Source organism: Pseudonaja textilis, chromosome 16 (assembly GCF_049901715.1).
Source record: "Pseudonaja textilis isolate UNSWEBS1 chromosome 16, rPseTex1.2, whole genome shotgun sequence".
NCBI lineage: Eukaryota > Metazoa > Chordata > Lepidosauria > Squamata > Elapidae > Pseudonaja > Pseudonaja textilis.
Genome location: NC_142005.1, coordinates 4,772,892 through 4,794,312, shown reverse-complemented (window position 1 = coordinate 4,794,312; position 21,421 = coordinate 4,772,892). Strand labels below are relative to the sequence as shown.

At 49.0% G+C, this 21,421-nt stretch overlaps 2 protein-coding genes across 2 annotated transcripts; one reads left to right on the top strand and one right to left on the bottom strand.

The window, feature by feature from the left end:
* The first annotated feature begins 2,214 nt into the window (after nt 1–2,214).
* Nucleotides 2,215–15,673, top strand: FOSL1 (FOS like 1, AP-1 transcription factor subunit). Its single transcript, XM_026716496.2, has 4 exons — nt 2,215–2,413; nt 9,154–9,402; nt 10,729–10,836; nt 12,971–15,673. Exons 1-4 carry the CDS (start codon nt 2,306–2,308, stop codon nt 13,472–13,474), a joined length of 969 nt encoding a protein of 322 aa, XP_026572281.1. The 5' UTR covers nt 2,215–2,305; the 3' UTR covers nt 13,475–15,673.
* Nucleotides 15,674–17,767: 2,094 nt separating this feature from the next.
* CCDC85B (coiled-coil domain containing 85B) lies at nt 17,768–21,221 on the bottom strand. Its single transcript, XM_026716346.2, has one exon. The coding sequence runs from the start codon at nt 20,991–20,993 to the stop codon at nt 20,280–20,282; it is 714 nt and encodes a 237-aa protein (XP_026572131.2). The 5' UTR covers nt 20,994–21,221; the 3' UTR covers nt 17,768–20,279.
* Nucleotides 21,222–21,421: the final 200 nt, after the last annotated feature.

Genomic DNA, 21,421 nt, shown 5'->3' with positions numbered 1-21,421 from the left:
TCTCCCTTTTTCCACATCAGTCTGAACCTCAAAAATAATTTTACAGACGGGGAGCCCCCACCCACCCCCTTAACTAAGTTTTCTTATCTTGAAGGATGGGGGAACCGTCCCATCAGTCCATCTGTCAGGGGCTGATGGGTTAGGGTCCTGCCGCTTCAAAAGGACCCATGGTTCTCTCCTTTTTTTAAAAAAAAAATTACAAAGTCCTGTGAAGCAATGATATTTTCTGTTTCTCCTTCCCCTTCTTTCTGAAGCCTTCCTTTTGAACTGCTTTCTATTCCTCATTCAGGCCAGAAGCCCTGACCCAAAACTGAATTAAAAACCTTTAAAAAAGGAAAGTTAACAGCTCACACATCTCATTCAGATTGGGGGTGAAACCCCTTCCTATGCTCAGACGAGAATTTGAAGAAGAGTAAGTATCTCGATCTAACCAAATAGGAAAACAACAACAACCCAATAACAGAGTGACAAGAGTTGGAAGGGACCTTGGAGGTCATCCAGTCCAACCCCCTGCTCAAGCAGGAGACCCTATCCCATTTCAAACAAATGGCTGTCCAATCTCATCTTAAAAACCTCCAGTGATGGAGCACCCACAATTTCTGGTGGCAAGCTGTTCCTCTGGTTAATTGCTCTCACAATGAGGAAATTTCTCCTTATTTCTACGTTGCTTCTCTCCTGGATTAGTTTCCATCCATTTCTTCTTCTCTTGCCTGCTTTGGAGAATAGATTGACCCCCCTCAAATATTCAAACACCACTATCATGTCACCCCCTGGTCCACCTTTCCCACAGCCAAGACATGCTTACATCCAGGTTGAAGCAGAACAACAAAATAAATAGAAATAAACAGCTGGAAGGAAGCTGCGAACGGAGACAGGTGAGCGATGAGATCTAATTCATCCGCCAATACATTGTCGCTTTTTAAGAGAGAGGGAGAAACAGGAAACCAGGTTTGCTCCAATCCTTTCTTTCTTTTTTTAAATGAAACCAGAGTAAAGACGTTTCGCTTTAGGATTGCAAACTGGCTGAATTCCCACTGGGGAAAAGTTAGGGGATTTCCCCGTTTCGGAGCCTGGGGTGTGTGGGGAAAAATGAGTCACCTGGGTGAAGAATGGCACGGAGGCCATTTGGATGAGACAAGTAAGATTGACACGTGCTGTGCCGGCATGAACGAGAGAAGGGGGTGGGGGGGGAAAGGGTGGTCGGTTACCCCCATCACTTTCTGCCCCTTCCCCCGCCCTCATTATTATTTCCATTTTTTTTCCAACCCTGGAAAAAAACCCTCAGTTGTGGTCCTACGTTAAGGACTACCTGTTGCAGGAACTCCTTGACGTACGACCACAACCAATTTCCACCCCACCCCCCGCAAAAAATATTTTTGTTGCTAAGCCGGATGGCGGTGAAGCGAGTTTTGCCCAGCGACTATTCTGGCCACCGCTGTTAAATGGGTCGCCGCAGCTGTTAAAGGTTGGGAAACGAGCCGGGCCTTGCCCCATCGACTTTTGAGGACGCAAAAGGGGGATCAAGCACGCACGTGACCCGTCGGGACACTGTAACCGTCATAAGTACGAGTCGGTTGCCCGAGCGCTTGAATTTTGATCTGTCGTAAGTGTGAAAACCCGCTCTTTTCAGTGCCGTTGTAACTTTGGTCACTAAATGAAAAGTTGTAAGTCGGGGACTAACTGTTACTTTCTCAGATCTGCTCTTTTGGGCAAGAAGAGCAGCCTCTGGGCATGTGCAGAGTGTAGACAGCACTCAGAGTCTCTTACGCCCGTCCCTTCTCCTCTGAGCCCCACCCAAAGCCTCCAGTTTTTGTATTCCCACACCCCCCAACCCCCAAAAACACGGGTGGGGGCGCAGGTGGCGAATCCCGCACGTGCGAAGCCGGCACGAGAAGGGAATCCTTCAGCCAGGCGTGCCAAACAGGAAGAAATCAGCCCATTTAAGGGCATCTGCGTCATCGTCTCGTGATTCAAGGTTCGGGAGAAACCAACCGCGTCCGCTCGTAGGGGGGGGAAGCGCGTTTGGGGAAAACCCCCTTCGGGTTTCCCTCGGGAGGTCGTGAGAAGGCGCGGGAAGTCAGGTTGGGTTTAAAATAGTTCCCCCCCTCGCCCTCGCAGTGGGCTGCTCGGGCCGGGGTTCCCCCACCCGGATCGCGGGTGGGAAAGTCGAAGTCCCTTCCTCGGCCTCCCCTCCCTTTGGAGACAAGTGGGACAACCCACGCCGGGAGTCCCCATTCATTAAAAAAAAAGGCCCAAGGTCGCCGCCGTTTCTTTCGGGCGTCGGAGCGTCGGCGGAGGGGCTGACATGTTCAAGGGTTACGGAGGAGGAAGACCACCTCCGCCTCCTCCCGGAGCTCCGCGGCCAAGTTTACCCGCCTTGCCCTCCGCAGTCCGGCCGGGATCTCAGCAGCAAGTAAGTTTCCCCTCTGCCTTCGCTCTCGCTTTGGAACTCTGCACATGCTCTTGCGGGGTGGGGTGGGGTGTGGGACGACGACTCTGTAGACTTCGCGGTCCGGCTCGGGGGAACTCTGTAGACTTCGCGGTCCGGCTGGATCGAGGCGGCAAGGAAGTTCCGTGTTGAACTCTGCACATGCTCGGAGGTGGCGGGGGGAGACTCTAGTCTTCGCAGTCTGTCCCAGGAACTCAGCAGCAGGGAAGTTTTGCCTTGCCCCCCGCCCCCTTTCTCTCTTTTGAACTCTGCACATGCTCTGGGGGAGACTCTAGACTTCGCAGGTTGGCAAGTTTCCCTCTTTTCCTTCTTTCTTGTGAACTCTGCACATGCTCGGGCGACTCCAAACTTCGCAGTTTGGCCGGGGATGGCAGCAACAAGAAAGTTTCCCCCTTTCCTTCTTTCTTGTGAGCTCTGCACATGCTCGGGGGACTCTAGACTCCGCAATCTGACCGGGATGGCAGCAACAAGGACGTTTTCCCCGTTCCTCTCTCTCTCTCTCTCTCTGCACATGCTTTGGGGACTCTGGACTCCTCTTCCAGCCCAGCTCCCGTTTCCAGAGAGACCTTCCAAAGGTCTTTTTGAGGTTGTCCTTCAACTCCCGCCGTCTTCCAAGGGCTAAAATCGGGGCGCGGGAGGAGACAGACGAACAGCGCTTTGGGTATGCTCAGAGGCACTGGTCAGGGGGCTTCGGGGATCGTGGGGGGGGAGGAGGAAGGATTACACCGGCCTGCGAACGCGTCGCCCCCTTTTACGAGGTTCGAAAGAAAGTTAACCCGGAACAAGGACGGGAATAGCGAGACGGACGGCGTATAAATTTCATCATTTCGTAAAATATTTTTTTTTAATCCACATTTTCGGAGCGTGCTGTCCGGCAGCCTCTCCAGATCGGGAATCCCCAAGGGATCGACCTACAGCAACACCCTCCCCCCAAAAAAAGTGGATTTTGGAATATTTCTGAAATCGGCAGTAAAAAAGCCAAAATGAATGAAACTGAAACTGTCAAAGAAGGAGTCAAAATTGGATTATTTTTTTTCACGTGTCTTGAAGTTGACCCTAGTTAAGGAATCCAGCTGTCGATCAAACGCGTGTCTGTTGCTTAATCCTGGAGCCAGACGTTGTGGGAAAGGGTCTCCCCCATTTTATCCACTGTAAGAGAAAGGAAATCTGAGATTATTTGAGATTTGAATTTGAGAACTGATCAAGGGAGCTTTCTACCTTTTGGGCAAGGTGTGTCGAGATCCAGTTTAAGGAGTGGGGGAGGCATTGATCCAGGAAATATTTCCTTGCTGATCTGGGGGTTCAGCCAAACAAGGTTGGTGAAAATGTCAAACCAAGGTTTGCGAAGGGAGTTCAGTTATTTCCTTCCTACCACGGCATGGAGGAAGGTGCCAGCTTTTCAACGCCACCAAGGGTTGGGCCCGTTTAATATCTCCAATATTTTAAATCTTTAAGCCTCTTCCTGCCCTAAATCGATCCATGTTTCTCAACCTTGGTGGCTGTCAGCTTGGGGTGGACTTCAACTCCCAGAATTCCCCAGCTGAGCACGTGGAATTCTGGGAGTTGAAGTCCATTCGGCTGAAAGCTGTCACTTGAGGGGAAAAAAAAAAACAGAAATAAACCATGGGATTCGATGACATTCAATGGCCTTTCCTATTTCATGGTTTGCTGGTCGTTTGGGGGGATTTGGAGCCTAAATTCTTTAAAATTTACACCCTTCAGAAAATGCCAGATCAGGTTGGGGGGGAAAAAAAGCACCCAATCCTTATCCCACCTCCTCTTTTCCCCACAGGACTCCCACCCCAAAGCTTGTCCAAGCAACAAGCCACCCGCTTCCCTTTCTCCTAGCGCCCACTGCTCCTAGCAATGGAGGTTCTCCTCATCTGCCCCATCTCGGCTGCTCCTTCCAGTGACAGGGAGTTCCCTGGGCTCGAAGGCTACTTCTTTTCAGACCTGGCTTTGTAGGTCGAGGTGCTTTCTTGCAGCCAGGATTTCTTTTTGCGTGTGCTGCTGCGTTTGTAGGAGCGGGGTGGGTAGGAAGTCCTCCTTTTAGCAATAACCCTGCGCTGAGTAACCTTTTGGTTTCCAGACAAGGGGAGGGGAAGGCGTTTTGAAAAGGTTGCTTTCTCAGTCACGCATCCCCTCCCCCAAATACCTGAGTCATCTGCTTCAGGCACCGAGGTTTTTGATTCCTTGTCTTGTTGGGCAGGCCATTTTTTGTGCTGTGTCATAAGTGTGAGTCATGTGTAGATTTGTCAGAATGGAGTCATACACACACACAGACACACAGACACAGACACAGACACAGACACACACACACACACACACACACACACACACACGGGGATGGGTACCTGGGCTTGCCTCAGCAGGCCTACCTCACAAGGAGTTCCCAGCTTTTTTGAAGTCTAGAGTCAACTTGGCAGGAGTTATGTAAGGAAAGCGCTCAGTGGAATTTTTTTCCCCTTTTTTTTTTTAAATCATTTTGATTTGGGATCCGTCCTTGGCTTGGAACGCAGGTTTGAAAATGAAATGTTGGAAAAAGTAAGGAAAAAAGTGCTGTCTTTTCTTTTTTGACAAACCGATAAATAGAATAGAATAGAATACCTTTATTGTCCTTGCATTCCACGAATACAATGAAATTTGAAAGCTACTCCAGCACAGTGCCCCAAATACCACATCATGATCACAGTACAGAGTATTTAAAAATTAAAATAATTAAAATAATAATAATAATAATTAAAAACCTAGTCTAAAACCTGTCTAAAACATTTAGTAAGTTAAATAGTTTAAAAATGCCACTATATACAGTACATGGTACTAAATCACAAATGCAGAGTTTGATTCAAGACAATTATTGCCTTGGAAAAGAAACTGTTTCTCGGTCTATTAGTCCTCATTTTAAGACACCTATAACGCCTCCCTGATGGTAACAGTTCCAAATATGAATGTCCAGGATGAGAACGGTCTGTGGAGATTTTTAGTGCTCTAGAGAGGAGTCTGGACTTCGCAATCTCTTCCAAAGAAGAAAGAGAGCGACCGATGATTTTTTGTGTGGTGTTTATAACTCTCTAGAGCATCTTCTTCCACTGCAGAGCATCCAGCATACCACACCGTTACACAGTATGCCAAAATGCTCTCAATGGTAGACCGGTATAAAGTAACCAGCCACTTCTCAGATAACAGAATAACAGGGTTGGAAGAGACCTTGTAGGTCATCTAGTCCAACCCCCTCCCCTGCCCAAGCAGGAGACCCCACACCATTTTTGACAGATGGGAGTCCAGTCTCTTCTTGAAAGCCTCCAGTGGTGAAGTTCCCACAACTTCCAAGGGCAACTTCTGTTCCATGGGTTGATTGTTCTCACTGTCAGAAAGTTTCTCCTTATCTCCAGGTTGAATCTCTCCTTGTTCAGTTTTTAAGAAGAGACAGGATTGCCATTGGTCTGAAATGGTATAGGGTCTCCTGCTTGGGCAAGGGGCTGGACTAGAAGACCTCCAGGGTCCCTTCCAACTCTGTCATACTGTATTTTAACGGGGGTTAGACTAGAAGACCTTCAGGGTCCCTTCCAACTCTGTCATTCTGTATTTTAACAGGGGTTAGACTAGAAGACCTCTGGGGTCCCTTCCAACTTTGTCATTCTATATTCTGATAGGGGGTTGGACTAGAAGACCTCCAAGATCCCTTCCAACTCCGTTATTATTATTATTATTCTGCATTCTATAAAATCCTTTTGAGGGTTTCTTTGGACAGTTTAAAATCCAGGGTTTTAATCCCCCCCCCACTCCCAAGTCTGCTTCAACTGGTATTTTGTGGCCAGTTAAGCTCTCCCAGAGAAGGGCCTGTCCGCAAATGACTTTCCTTCCTGGGCCTTGAGCAAAGGTCTGGCGAGGTAGACTTCTCCTGTCCACGGAGGATCCATTTTGCCTCAGGGAGAGCAATGTCCTCTGTGAATCAGCCATTCTGTCCTCCATGGATTCTGCCTCTGTTGAGAACAGACATTTTCCTGCCCTGGTAGTTTGTCATGTTTTGGTAAGTGCTTATTGTCGACAGAGGTGTGCATGGCTGTAACCACTCCACTCCCTTGTCCTTCCAACCTGGAAGCAGCTGTGAAATGGACTTGCCCTTAGCAGAGGCTAAATTAATCCCTACCCTCCCATCGCTGAAATCCTTTACAACCAAGCCGGAAAACATTCCTTTCCTGTTGTGTTTGCACACGGACGATTGCAGAGTCATGTAAACACCTGGTGCCTTACACAACCTGGGAAAAAGGTAGTACAATGCTTCTCATTTGGATGGAGAATAGAATAATAATAGAACAGAATTAATTAGAATAGAATACAAGAAAATAAAAGAAAATAGAATATAAAATATAGAGAGGAAAATAGAAGAGTGGAAAATAGAATATAAAATATAGAAAACAGAACAGAATAGAATACAATTCAAGAAAATGCAAGAAAATAGAATATAAAATATACTGAAGAGAAACTGAATATAAAATATAGAGAGTACAACAGAATAGAATACAAGAAAATACAAGAAAATATATTATAAAATATAGAGAAGAGAAATAGAATATAAAATATAGAGAATAGAACAGAATAGAATAGAATACAAGAAAATAGAATATAAAATATAGAGGAGAAAATAGAATATAAAATATAGAGAAGAAAACAGAAGAGAATAACAGAGTTGGGACCTTGGAGGTCTTCTAGTCCAACCCCCTGCTTAGGCAGGAAACCCTATATTAATTTTTTAGTTTAGACTACTTAGTGCAAAGTTTACCGTTTGGGAGAAAAGTAAGCTAAACCCACCGACCCACACTTACCCAGCTCATAACAATAAGTAATCCTCGACTTACAACAGTTTATTTAGTGACCATTCAAAGTTACAACGGCACCCAAAAACGGGACTTGGGACCCTTGTTCCCCACCATCGACCGTTGCAGCTTCCCCGTGCTCAGGCGATTCAAATTCAGAGACCCTTGGCAACAAGAAAATAGACTCGTATTTACGACGGTCGCTGTGTCTCCGGGGGGGGGGGGAGGCAGGTCACGTGATCCCCTTTTGGGACCTTCCGGCCAGCCAAGTCAAGGGAGAAGCCAGATTCACTTAACACCTCTGTGACTCCCTTAACGACGGCAGCGAAAGGTTGGGCGTAACATGGGGGCCTAGCTTCCTTAACCAACGGTCTCGCTTTACCACAGAAATTTTGGCGCTCCGTTGCGGCCATCGCCGTATCTTTGTGTTTATTTTAGCCGCCGGCTCCTCGCTTGAGCCTACCTCGCAGGGTTGTTTGTGACAGGGGTCTCCAACCTTTGGGCCCCTTTAAGCCTGGCGGACTTCAACTCCCAGAATTCCCCAACGAGCGGAATTCTGGGAGTTGAAGTCTGCCCGGCTTAAAGGGGTCAAAGGTTGGAGAGAGGCCTGGTTTGTGAGGCTTGAGGACTATAAACACATTTGAAGAGGGGAGAGACCCCTATCCCGGTTTGTGTGGAGCAATGGTGGCTTGATGGCGCCTTGACGGCAGCATGGTCCCAACCCTTATCAAAGGAGGTCAGGAGAAATGGCCTGTTTACGCCACTCCGAAGGCCTCGCCCAGTGAAATGACGCCAGCACCCCATGCAAACAGCCCGGGCGTGACCCACCAAGCGTGCCAGGAGCCTCCAGGGCAAGGCAGAGGCTACCGGGGAACTAGGTCACCGAGTGTGTGGAAAGGGCAGGCGGGTTGCGCATTCTGGAACACGCCGGGGCCTTTCACCCGCAATGCACCCGTTGCACCTCCAATCCGCAGAGGGCGGCTTTTCTCCCCCCACCCTCACCGGGGCATCCCTGGGCGGGGAAGGCGGGCTCAAGGGGGAGGGGCTTTGACCGCCACGGGGCCTCACCTGCCAGGAAGGGCGGGGGCGGGGGGGGGGGGTAGGCAGGCTGCAAAATGGAATTGGAATCAGATTATTTTACAAGGATTTAAAAGGCTCCCAGCCCGTCTTGCAAAAGTGAATTTCTCTTAGTTGAGCAACTGGGGAAATGTTTATCACTCAGCAATATAATTTTGGTCCTTCCTTCCTTCCTTCCTTCCTTCCTTCCTTCCTCCTCCTCCTCATCCCTTCCTTCCTCCACCTTACTACTCTCCTTGCCCTTCTCCTCCCTCCCTCCCTCTCTCCCTTTTTTCCCTTTTCCTCCCTCCTCCTCCTCCTTCCCTTCTTCCCTGTCTCCCTTCTTCGTTACTCCTTCCTCTCCCTCTCTCCCTCCCTTGCTTCCAACCTCCATACCTCCTCTCTTCCTCTTCATTACTCCTTCCTCTTCCTCTCCCTCCCTCCCTCTCTCCCTCCCTCCTTCCCTTCCTTCCAACCTCCTTTCCTCCTCAATTACTCTTTCCTTCCTCTTCCTCTCCCTCCCTCCTTTCCCTCCTTCCCTTCCTTCCTACCTGCCCTTCCTCCTCAATTATTCCTTCCTTCCTTTTCCTCCCTCCCTCCCTCCTTCCCTTCCTTCCAACCTCCTTTCCACCTCAATTACTCCTTCCTTCCTTTTCCTCTCCCTCCCTCCCTTCCTACCTGCCCTTCCTCCTCTATTACTCCTTCCTTCCTCTTCCTCTCCCTCCCTCTCTCCCTCCCTCCTTCCCTTCCTTCCAACCTCCTTTCCACCTCAATTACTCCTTCCTTCCTCTTCCTCTCCCTCCCTCCCTTCCTTTCTTTCCTTCCTTGCAGAAATTCCAGCCGGATCCCACCGCCGGGAGCAGCGCCACCACCGCCCCTTTCGTGCCCAACCTCAACACAATCGCCAGCAGCCACAACCTGCAGTGGATGGTGCAGCCTTCGCTCATGGGCGCCTCCTCGGGACTCCCTCCTCCATTCCCCCGTCCTTACCGCTGCCCGCACTACGCAGCTGGCATCCGTCCTGGCGTCATTCGCACCACGGGCCCCGGCCTGGTGCCTCGGAGGCGCCACTCCGAGCACGTGAGTATCTGGGAAGGGAAACTCTGCCACAAACATTCGGTGAACCTTTCCTTTGTTTTCAAGTATTGTTTTAATATCATTATTTTTAACCAATAAAAATATATCATTATTATTATTATTATTTGTATAAATAACTTGTTGGACCCCATGACAAAGTTGAAGTCCTCACAACTTACAGTTGCTGGATTTGAGAAGTTCTCTCTCTCTCTCTCTCTCTCACACACACAGCCCCTTTTGTTGCACTTCAGTTTGCACACTTGTGTCAAAATAATTTTAAAACAGGAAAAAAAGTTTGGAGAAGGGAAAATAAAAAAGTGAGGAAATTGGCAGAAAACCAGGAAAAAAATTCTCCTGGGTTTTTCCTGGTGTTTTGCGACCCCTGCTGGCCATTAGGTAACATTACCATTTGAGACTCCAAACCAAATTTGTTGAAGCCACCATAACCGAATAACAGGGTTGGAAGGGACCTTGGAGGTCATCTAGTCCAACCCCGCCCCCCCTACTCAAGCAGGCAGCCCTATATACCATTTTAGACCAACGGCTTGTCCAATCTATGCATCTATGGACAGAGGGGCACCAGTCTAATTTTGGCTCTTATTGGATGCTGCTGTCCCTTAAATGCAGGCTGCGCAGGCCAGGGGGTAGGGAACGATGGGAGATGTAGTCCAATCCTGAAAGTTGGAAATATTAAAAAATAAAAATTGCTTTCTTATACACACCATAATCTTGGTTTGCGGGTCTGGAGATTCAGTCTAGAATCAACCAGAATTGGATTAAAAATGGTTCTGAAAAATCGGGATGTACCCCTCAGAACGAGTACTCCTCAACTTACAACCGCGGCTGGGATCAGAATTTGCGTTGCTAAGCAAGGCAGTTGTTAAGCGAGTTGGGACTGATTTTATGATTTTTTGTTGTTGTTAAGCAATTTACTGCCATTGTTAAGTGAACCACCCAATCGTTAAGTGAATCTGGCTTCCCCAATTGACCTCGCTTGTCAGGTCGTCACAAAAGGGGATCATATCACCTGCGGCCGTCATAAATACGAGCCGGTGGACTAGCATCTGAATTTTGATCCCACAACCGAGGGGGGGATGCTGCAACGGTCAAAAGTCCAAGGAACCGGTCGTAAATCACTTTTCCAGGGCCATCCTAACTTTGGACAGTCGCTAAATGAACACAAGGTTGAGGGGCTACCTGTATCTCGGTTTCTCGCAGGGGTGTGTGTGTGTGTGTGTGTGTTGCATTCAGGGTTGTGTTGTGCCCTGGGCTGGTTCCGCAGGCAGTCGGTTTGGGTTGTGTAGTTAAACTCCGGATTCTCCTTCGCAGCTCACCCCGGAAGAGGAAGAGAGGCGGCGTTTACGGCGGGAACGGAACAAAATGGCGGCTGCCAAATGCCGCAATCGGCGCAAAGAGCTGACCGACACGTTGCAAGCGGTGCGTTTGATGGCTTCAATGGGTGGGCGGATGGGGGGGGTCAGACTGGATGACCTCTGAGGTCCTTGCAGCCTGAGCTTCCTGAAGGTGGACAGGGTCCTAACGAAAGAAGGGGTTTTGTTGTTTTCATTTGGTGGATTGGGGAACAAGGGAGGGGGCCAATCGGTTCCTGGAGGGGGGCGCAGTGGGGGGGCGGTATAATTCTGGTTTGCAATGCCAGTTTGCGAAATGGGCTCATTTGGTAACCAGGTTAATCAGGACATCGCCAAAAAAAAAAAAAAAAAAGAGCAATAGCCATACTTCTTGTCAAGGTCGTCTTGCACAACATAGAATCATAGGGCTAAGAAGAGGTCATCTAGTCCAACCCCCTGCCCGAAGCAGGAATCCTTATACCAGGTGTCTCCAAACTTAGCCACTTTGAAGACTTGGGGACTGCAACTCCCAGAATTCCTCACAGCCAGCATTTGGCAACATTTAAGAGTTGTGGACTTCAACTCCCAGAAATCCCCTAGACAAGTGGGGCTGGCTGGGGAATTCTGGGAGTTGAAGTCCACAAGTCTTCAAAATGGCCACGCTTAAAGACACCCCCCCCCTTACCTTCTATGGGTAGTCCTCAACATACGACCATAATTAAGCCCAACATTTCGGTTGCTAAGCCAGATGTTTCTGAAGTGAGCTTTGCCCTGTTTTACGACCTCTCTTGCCACCATTGTTAAGTGAATCACAGTGGTTGTTAAGTGAATTGCACAGTTGTTCAATGAATCCGGCTTTCCCTGTCGACTTGGCTTGTCGGAAGGTCGCCAAAGGGGATCACGTCACCCTGGGACGCTGCAACCATCATAAATACGAGTCAATTTGCCAATTTGCGTCTAAATTTTGATCACGTGACCACGGGGGAGTCTGCAATGGTCATAAGTGTGAAAAACGGTCCTTTTTTTAGTGCCATTGTAACTTTGAACGGTCATTAAATGAACTGTTGTAAGTCGAGGACTACCTATACTTATGAACTGACCTGGGTAAATGTGGTTGGTGAATTTAACTTACTTATCTTCCAAACACTAAACTTCAAACTAAGTAATCTGAACCTAAAAAATAATAGAGGGTCTCCTGCCTGAGAAGGGGGTCCGAGGTCCCTTCCAACTATTCTGTTTTATCCTATTTTAGTCTCAATTTTATTCTATTTCTATTCTATTCTCCATCCTATTCTCTACTTCATTCTATTTCTATTCTATTCTCTATTTTATTTCTATTCTATTTTATTCTATTCTATTCTCTATTTTATCCCATTTTATTCTCTATTTTATTATCTATTCTATTTCTATTCTCTATTTTATTCTATTTCTATTCTATTCTCTATTTTATTTTATTCTATTCTATTCTTTTTTATTCTGTTCTATTTTATACTATTTTATTCTATTTCTATTCTTCTCTCTATCCTGTTCTATTCTATTCTATTCATTTTACTATTGTATTGCATTCTTATTCATTGTTGTAACTTCGAATGGTCACTCAGTGAACCATTTTAAGTCCAGGACTACATGTAAATCCCTGGCCCAAGGATTCTCCTGTCTGTTTTTTGAAATAGTGACAGTGAGAACAATCCACCCCTGGAACAGAAGTTGCCTTCAGAAGTTGTGGGAGCGCCATCCCTGGAGACTTTCAAGAAGAGATTGGACTGCCATTTGTCAGAAATGGTGCAGGGTCTCCTGCTTGGGCAGGGGGTTGGACTAGATGACCTACAAGGTCCCTTCCAACTCTGTTAATCCGTTAATAAATGGTGTAGGGTCTCCTGCTTGGGCAGGGGGTTGGACTAGATGACCTACAAGGTCCCTTCCAACTCTGTTAATCCGTTAATAAATGGTGTAGGGTCTCCTGCTTGGGCAGGGGGTTGGACTAGATGACCTACAAGGTCCTTTCCAACTCTGTTAATCCGTTAATAAATGGAGTAGGGTCTCCTGCTTGGGCAGGGGGTTGGACTAGATGACCTACAAGGTCCCTTCCAACTCTGTTAATCTGTATCTGAAAATCTCTTAGCAAGGAAGTCCCCCCACAAACGTCAGGAGGCTCCCTTCTCCTTCCCGATTCAAATCTAAGCCCCTCCCCCTCCCATTTTTTATCCCCCCCCCCCCTCCAGGAGACGGACCAGTTGGAAGCCGAACAGTCGGGTCTCCGGAAAGAAATCGCCGAATTGCAAAAACAGAAAGACCGCCTGGAATTAGTCCTGGAAGCCCACCGTCCCGTCTGCAAAATCCTGGAAGAATCCTCCGGCGATGAGGACGGGAGCTGCCTCCGCCCCCGGCAGGCCTCCCCTCCCTCCCAACTCCCGCCGGACAAGCAGGAGTCCCCCCCGGGGCCCCCGCGTGGCTCTCGCCGGACGGCCCTGGTGCCCCCTACCATCACCCTGCCCCCCAGCGGCCTGCTGGAGCCCGAATCCCTGCATACCCCTACTCTGATGTCCACCCCGTCTTTCACCCCCTTCACCCCCAGCCTGGTCTTCACCTACCCGGCCCCGGGGGACCCCGACGGGCCCTCGGTCTCCGGCTTTCCGGCCGAGGCCTGCTCCTCTGCCCACCGAAGGAGCAGCAGCGGGGACCACTCCTCCGATTCCCTCAACTCTCCAACCCTGCTGGCCCTTTGAGGAAACAAGCTCAGTTTGGGCTTGTCTCGAACCTTGTCCTTGGTTTTGGGGGAGGGGGGTATTTTGGCTATAATTCCCCTTTGGCTTCACTTTTGTGACCGACCGTCGTTAAAACAGGACTCCTGCTTGACTCCACGCAGGTGTCAACATTCAGAGCAGCCAAGGAGCTTCTGCTCTTTGGCCAGGAAAAACCCGAATTCCAACCAGGAATGATATGGTCTTTCGCAAAAAAAAACACTAAAATAGATTCTCTTACGCACGCCTCACATTTATATGGGCCAAGTTGCTAGTCCTCAAGACTTTATTTTTTTTTCTTTTTCTTTTGACATCCTCTTTCTGGAAAACAAACAGGAGTTTTGGGGTCCTTCCATCACATTCAAGAAATACACACACAAAAAATCACCCTTTTAAAGTCATTTTTCACTTGATAGGGTCTCCCTATTTTTCACTTTATAGGGTCTCCTGCTTGGGGGGTGGGTTGGACTAGATGACCTACAAGGTCCCTTCCAACTCTGATTATCTGTTATACCTGCCTGATTTTTGAAAGCAAGAAGAGAAATTTTAAGACATAAATATAGATTTATTTTTCTACGATGACCTACAGCTGCCAAGATGACGTGGGACATTTATTGTCCAGAACTGAAGTTGGTTGGATATATCTTATATTATTATAAACAATACAAGTTTTCTTCTTTCGTTTTTTCCTGATGCCTCATGAAACCTACATTACAAGGGAGGTTTGGACAAAAGTTATGGATGGTTTTGTGCCGCTTTTTTGATGCTGCTGGTTCTTGGTTACTTGTGCAAAAAAAAGGGAAAAAAAGGAATTGATACAAAAATACAAAAAAATAGTTATTTTGGGGGGTGTCTTCAAACCTCCAAGAATTAATCTGAGTTTAGTGGGACATTTAAATACAAATAAAGAACAGCAAGCACAGAAGAACTGTACCATCAGAGATCAGTGAGGGATAAATTTACCTATTGGTATTCTGTAAACTTTTGTTATTACTATTATTTTGAAAACATGTTGAACAATAAGCTTAGGATACCTACAGGACTTCACAGTGCTGGAGACAATACCAGTTGTTTTACATGGGCTGGGTTTTTTTTCCTCCTTCTCGCTTACTTTTTCTTGAAAATAAACCATACTGCTGCTAGACCTCATGAACTCTGTGGTTTGGCCAAGAATACCTATCTTAGGACAATGGTTTTGACAAAGCTTGGATAACAAAGGGAAAGACGACGTGGAAGATTCTCCAGAGAACTGCATCTAATCATGGTTACGTTTTCAACTTACGACTGCATTCTCCAGGGCTAAGCTAAGGCAGCGGTTCAATAAGTCACACAGCCCGATTTTATGACCCGGTTCCTGCCGTTGTTAAATGAATCAGGCAGTCGTTAAGCGAATCCAGCTTTCCCGGTTGATTTCACTGGTGAGGAACCGGCCGGGAAGGTTGCAAATGAACTGCATTGAACCAAACTTATTCGGCCCAATGCGATTCGACACCCAAGGAATCTGCCGGCGATCATGTGACTCTGCAAACACTGCAACCATCATAAATACACGCCAATTGTGCCAAGATTTGGATGACTACGGGGACCTCGCCACGGTAGTAAACATCGCCTTTTGCAAATGCCGTCATAGCTTCAAAGACTTGCCAAACGGATGGTTGCAAATCGAGGACTACCTGATAACATTCCCATTTTGCAAAGCCCAATCGGATCGCCGCTTTGCTTCCGATGACTTCACCTAAAACTTCATGAGGACTAGCTGCATGTGGAGCTGCCTGCCATATATTTCTGACACTTTTAATGCCAAATCAGGCTGAACTAGATTGAGTTTTCTGTAACCCATTCCAGCTTTGCTTCCCTAAACCGTAAAAGGAGATTTCAAACTTACCTTGGACCAGAGAAGCAAGCAAAAAATAAATAAAAAAATAAAAGAGAGTATTTTGGCTCATTCGTCCACAAGAGAAACAAACATTTTCCAAGAAAAATCCCTGCCAGGAACCAACGCCGTAATCCCAACTGAGTCAAAAATTTTTGTTTACAGCCAGGGTTAAGTTCCAGCGTTGCCAAAAAGCACGTTTTCCCATCTCTTGCACGCCTTTTTTTTCCTAATGTGTGTGTGTTGGCCGGCCTTTGGGAGAAAATGTTTATTTGGAAAAATGGAATTAATTAAAAACAAACTCTATTGCAGCAGCAGGAGCGTGTGTTTTTTGTGTGCGTGTGAGTGTTTTCAGCCCAGAGCGATCAAGCCCAGGGCGATAGCAGAGGGTGGGTTTCTTGGGGGCCAGCCAAGGAAACAAAGTAAATTGATGGATAAAAGCCAGAAATTTTACAGAAACTTTTTACCGGCTCAGCGTTCCCCATTTCTGGCTGCATTCACACCACCAGTTTCCCTGAGTAGGTAAAAAAAATGTGTGTGAGTTCAGATTTGGGGTGAGAAGCAGCCAAGCCGTTGGCATAATTTTCAATTTGTGTATTGTTTTGCAAAGCCGGGGAAGGATGATTTCGGTCCCTGGGTGGAACAGGTTGTGTGAATGTGAACTTTCACAGGTCAAGGGAAAAGAAAACCAGGCGCACAAACACACTTTCTGCTGCATTTAATCTGCCTCTCCTCCTTTTGCAAGTCAGATTAACCGTTTTCATTTTGGTCTAACGGTGTCAAAAGTCCCAAAGGCAGACCAAGGAATCTCTGCATTCCAGTCACGTTGACGGTAAAGGTTTCCTTTATCAGAAACCAGGATCCGGCCAGCTGCTTCCTGGCTTGGAGTCCTTTCGTCTCCATCCAGGCTGGGCAGGAAGTGTCCGGTTGGTGGCCCCATTCAGTTGTCAGTTTTGCAAATATCTGTGACTCTTGCCCTTGCAATCCTCCAGAGGCAGCTCTTGTGCCAAATAACACATCTTGGGCTGGAGCAAAGAGATTTCGAACAAACCAGGATTGTTGGGCTTGACTTGGGATGGTGTGTGTGTGTGAGTGTTTCTTGGAATTGCTGGCTGTTTCCACCCACTCGTAACCCTCAACACTGCTGTTGTGTTCGCTAAATAGGTGATGCCCAAACCGAACCCTATTTTCATTCGTACAGAATGAAATGAAGTTGAAAGGGACCTTAGAGGTCATCTGTCTCAACCCCCACCCTGCCCATTTGCAAGGATCTTCCATTCCGGGGACAGCCAGCAGTTCTCCCATGTTCACTGGGGAAGAAACCCTGCTCCCACCAGCAATTTCCCCCCATGCCACCCGAAATCAACTTCCTTTCAATTTCGTACCATCAGCACATCTATACCATGGCAGCTTTAAGACGGCTGGTGGGCTTCAACTCCCAGAATTCCCCAGCCAGCGGATGGGTGGCCTGTTTTTTCCTTATCCAATAGAAGCAAGTTGGGTAACCCTCTCCTCCTCCTCCTCTTAAATCTGCCAAGGTTGGACATGCATAGTATAAGGTCTCCTGCTTGAGTTCGAACCCTCTTCTTCTATTCTTCCCGCTGTACAGAATAGAATGCAGAATAAGAGAGTTGGAAGGGACCTTCGAGGTCATCCAATCCAACCCCCTGCTCAAGCAAGAAACCGTATACCATTTCAGTCCAATCTCTTCTTAAGAACCTCCAGAGATGGAGCGTCTACAACTTCTGGAGGCAAGTTGTTCCACCGATTAATTGTGCTCACGGTCAGGAAATTCCTCCTTAATTCCAAGTTGCTTCTCTCTTTGGTTAGTTCCCATCCATTGTTTCTTCTCCTGCCTTCAAAATGCTCTGGAGAATAGCTTGACTCCCTCTTCTTTGGGGCAGCCCCTGAGATATTGGAACCCTGCTATCATGTCTCCCCTAGTCCTTCTTTTCATTAAACTAGACAAAACCCAGTTCCAGCCACCGTTCTGTATACGTTTTAGCCTCCAGTCCTCTAATCCTCTCAGTTGTTCTTCCCTGCACTCTTTCCAGAATCTCAACATCTTTTTTACATTGTGGTGATCAAAACTGGAAGCACTATTCCAAGTGTGGCCTTATTACCAAGGTATTATAAAGTGGTATTAACACTTCACGTGATCTTGATTCTATCCCTCTGTTTATGCAGCCTAGGATTGCGTTGGCTTTTTCGGCAGCTGCAGCACACGGCTGGCTCCTGTTGAAATGATTGTCCACGAGGACTCCAAAACCCATCTCAAAGTTATTGCTATTGAACCAGACCTGTGCATTTGGTTTTTCTTCCCTAAATGCTCATCAAGAACCCCGTTATCTCCGTCCAGGGGAATCAAGGCAAATCCCACCCACCCAGAAATGCTCCCTTCAAAGTTGTTGTTTCACAGAGATTTATTGACATTCACGCTTTCAAGAGGAAGAATCCTGACCTTCGTTTTTTTTTTACTCAACAAGATTAAGGGGCCCCTTTTCCTTTTGTTCTTCCCGGGATTCTAGGCGTTATCAATTCAACCAGATGTTGTTTCCTCTTTAAAATATATATTTATATCCTGCCACCCAGCTGCGCTCAAGAGCTTGCAGGAAAATAATTGGCAATACAACAGGGGCGTCATCAGGATTTTTTGGGAAAAGGCCATACTCTGATTGGCAAAACCATCGTATTATTTAATTTCGGTTTAAAAAGGAAAAAAAAAACAGACCTCTTTTACGGACACAAGCATTCTGCAACTACAGGTAGCTCTCGACTCGCAATGGTTTGTTTAGTGACCGTTCGAAGTTATAACGGCATTGAAAAAAAGGTGACTTATGACCGTGTTTCACACTGATGACCGTTGCAACATTCCTGTGGTCAAAATTCAGATGCTTGGCAATAGACTCATATTTATGAAGGGGTGGAACAAAAGCCAGATTCACTTAACAACCATGGTGGCCAAAGATTGTAAAATGGGATGAAAACTCCCTTAACGCATGTCTCATTTAGCAACGGAAATCCTCCAGCCCTTCCCTTTGCCCTCTCTGGGGTGAATGGGGAGGTGGCGGGGGGTGTCACACAACCATCTGCGACCAGAGTAATAAACCCCACGCCATAATTTGCACTCACATTCCATTTTGGCACACGCAAAAATCAAGTGACAAGGAGTTCCTCAGACCACTCTCTTTTGAAGCTCCCCCTTTGGGGTCCAAAGCTGGATTTTAGAAATATTGCTCATCGGAAAGGCGGGGGGGGAAAGGGGACTCCCACCCCCTGCATATATTCTATCGAAATTCAAAGCCCCCTCCCTTTACGCTTCCCTGGGTAGAAGGGGAAGGGGGGAAAAAAACCCCAAGGAGCAGGACTTTGAAAAAGTGCAGCAACCCATTTCACAGCCTGCTAAACTCGGTTTAGCGAAGGCCCAGCCAACATTGTGCGCCCAAATTCTTAAAACTGGGGTATCTTTCAATCACAAAAAGGCACCCATAAAATTCCTATTTTTCCCCACCCCCGTTTTGAATTCAAGCCTCGGCATTGTTAGGAAGAAACTGGTTCAAACCTTTCAGCCAGGGAATAATACATTTTGAAATAGTTTGGCAAGTTTTTCCCCCCAATACGGGAACCTGGTGGGTGGATAAGCGGGATCTAGCCTTCCACCCACAACAATACACCCTAAATTTGCACCTCCTGCCCTCCAGCTCTGTTCCAATCCCGCCGTGCAGCGGCTGTCACTCAACATGGCTGCAGTTTTTATAATATTTTGCCCCCAGGGGTTAACTTTTCCGTAGCTTAACCTGTTGGGTTGTTTTATGTACGATCCCATCGTAACCCCCAAAATTCAGAACAAAGGATTGATGCAGTCATCTTTAAAAGTCCTTCTTGGAGTCAGGGATCCCCGGGGATCTCTTGGTGGGATCTGTTTCTTTTTTGCAGGAATTAAACAGGAGTCAAAAACAGTGGAGAGAAATGTCCCAAGGAATCACACGCCCCTTTCCCCCACCCACCCCCAGATCCTATCCAAATTCAGGCTATAACTATATCGGTGAACGCCGGTTCCGGGCAGCGAGAATAAAACTAACAAAATGGTGATTCTTTTCCTTGCAAAGTTCCCCGCAAATTGGCAAACTTGTCCGTCAGATTCCGAGCTCCATTTTGCCCGCAGGAAAATCAAGCGTGCAGGCAGATTTCTCCTCTTTCCTTTCGCCTTTGCCCAACAACCGCCCTGCAGGGTAGGCCGTCCCCGAGGACATGCTGAGAATTTTCCGATCTGGATGCGAGGAAGTCGGAAAGTCGTGCAAAGAAAACTCACAATCCCAACGGCCTTTTGTGTTTCCCATCTGGCTGAAGCAGACCAAGGGGTGCCTTTTGAAATACTCCTGTGAGACCCCCAAACCTTGCTACTCTCACTCAAGGGGGGTGGGTGGAAACAAGGGGGAGTTTAGCCACAAAAAGTCCTCATCCTATTTGAGAAGGAGGCCACGATGTTTGCTTCTTGGACCATCCTGCTGTTCCTGTCCAGCTGTCCTCAAAGGAGCTTTTCCGGCACCTGGCCTGACCCATCCAAGCGTGGTGGCGGGTTCGAACTATCCCCAGAAGAGATCCCTTTTTTGTGGGGGGCGATGTAAAATCAGAACCCCGTGGAGGTAAGCAGCCTGCCGTGCCAGCCTTCCCAAACAAGCCTTCTAAATTTAAAATCCCCGCTGCGGAGTCCTGTGTGATCCAGAAGCTGGCTGCGTTTGTGCGGCAACTCTGGCCAGCCCAGCCTTGGGATCCCGGTTAAATACCGGGAAAGCGGGGGTTGGCTTGCCTCGCCTTCCTGCCTGCCTTCCATCCTTTCCCTGCCTCCCTTCTTCCTCTCCGCGGGGTTCCCACGCTCCAGGCTGCTGTCCGTCCGGTGCAGCATCCTCCTCCTCCTCACTCGTCGGGCGAGCAAGCGGGGTGCGGCTGGTCGGGGCTGCCCACGCTGCCCGTGCTGGAGCTGCCGTCGCCCAGATCGCGGGGTCCGCAAGGCAGGCTGAGCTCCGACGAGCCTCCGCCCGGGCTGGGGCTGGCATCGGGGCGGGCGGCGGCGGCGGCGGCGGTGGCGGCGGCGGCAGCGCAATCCTCCAGCGCCAAGCAGAGCTCCTTCAGCTCCAGGTTGTCCTGCGCCAGCCGCTCCTGCAGCCCTTCCAAGCCGGCCAGCTTGCGCAGGCAGCCGGCCACTTCGTCGCGCAGGACTTGCGCTGCGTGGTGCCCGAAGAGCTGCCAGTGCCGGGCCAGGCGCTTGGCTTTCAGCCGGTCCTCGTCCAGGAAGCAACAGAGGTCGCGCAGCTCGCGGTTCTCCGCCTGCAGCCGCCCGTTGACGGCTTTCAGCTCGCGGATCTCGCGCAGGTGCTCCTGCAGCTGCCGGTTCACGCCCTGGATCAGCCGGCCGCGTTGCACCAGCGCCGCCAGCTTCTCGGCCTCCTCCCGGCGCAAGCGGCGCACCAGCTCCTCCTTGCTGCAGCCGGCCAGGTCCGCCTCGCTGGCCGGAGCATCGGACGGCGGCGGAGGAGGAGGAGGAGGCGGAGGAGGGGGAGGCGGCGGTGGGCTGGAGGACCGGCCGACCGGGGGCGGCGGCGGCGGCGGCGGCGGTGGCGCCGGGAACATCGCTCGCTCAGCTCCGGTCGGTGCAAAGCGGCGCGGGGGGAAGCAACCGGTTAGCCCGCCCGTGCAGCGGCATCTTTGCAAGGCTGGACGCCGGGAGGAGCGAGCCGCGCTTTTGCAGCGGGACCTCCCTCTTCCTCCTCCGCCGCCGCCGCCGCCGGCGGGATGAACGGGACGGATGCCCGGGCGCGCTGCACCTCCGCCGGCCGGGAGCAGGTGCAGCAAAGGGAGAAGGGCGCCTGCGCGGCGGAGGGCGGGAGTGAAAGGGGAGGAGGGAGACGGGGAGGGGGGCGGGCTGGGAAAGGATGCCCTGTCGGTGCAAAGTGGGTGGGTGGGGGAGCGGGAGCGCGCGGGCGCGTGCACGGGAACGGACCGGCGGCGGGGGTGGAGAAAGCAGAGCTAGGGGGGGGGGTTATCCCCCAAGCCGGGAA

Coding starts and splice junctions, on each gene's coding strand:
- FOSL1 (XM_026716496.2), top strand. CDS start 2,306: ATGTTCAAGGGTTACGGAGGAGGAAGACCACCTCCGCCTCCTCCCGGA. Junction 2,414..9,153: donor GGCCGGGATCTCAGCAGCAA/GTAAGTTTCCCC, acceptor CCTTCCTTGCAG/AAATTCCAGCCGGATCCCAC. Junction 10,837..12,970: donor TGACCGACACGTTGCAAGCG/GTGCGTTTGATG, acceptor CCCCCCCTCCAG/GAGACGGACCAGTTGGAAGC.
- CCDC85B (XM_026716346.2), bottom strand. CDS start 20,993: ATGTTCCCGGCGCCACCGCCGCCGCCGCCGCCGCCGCCCCCGGTCGGC.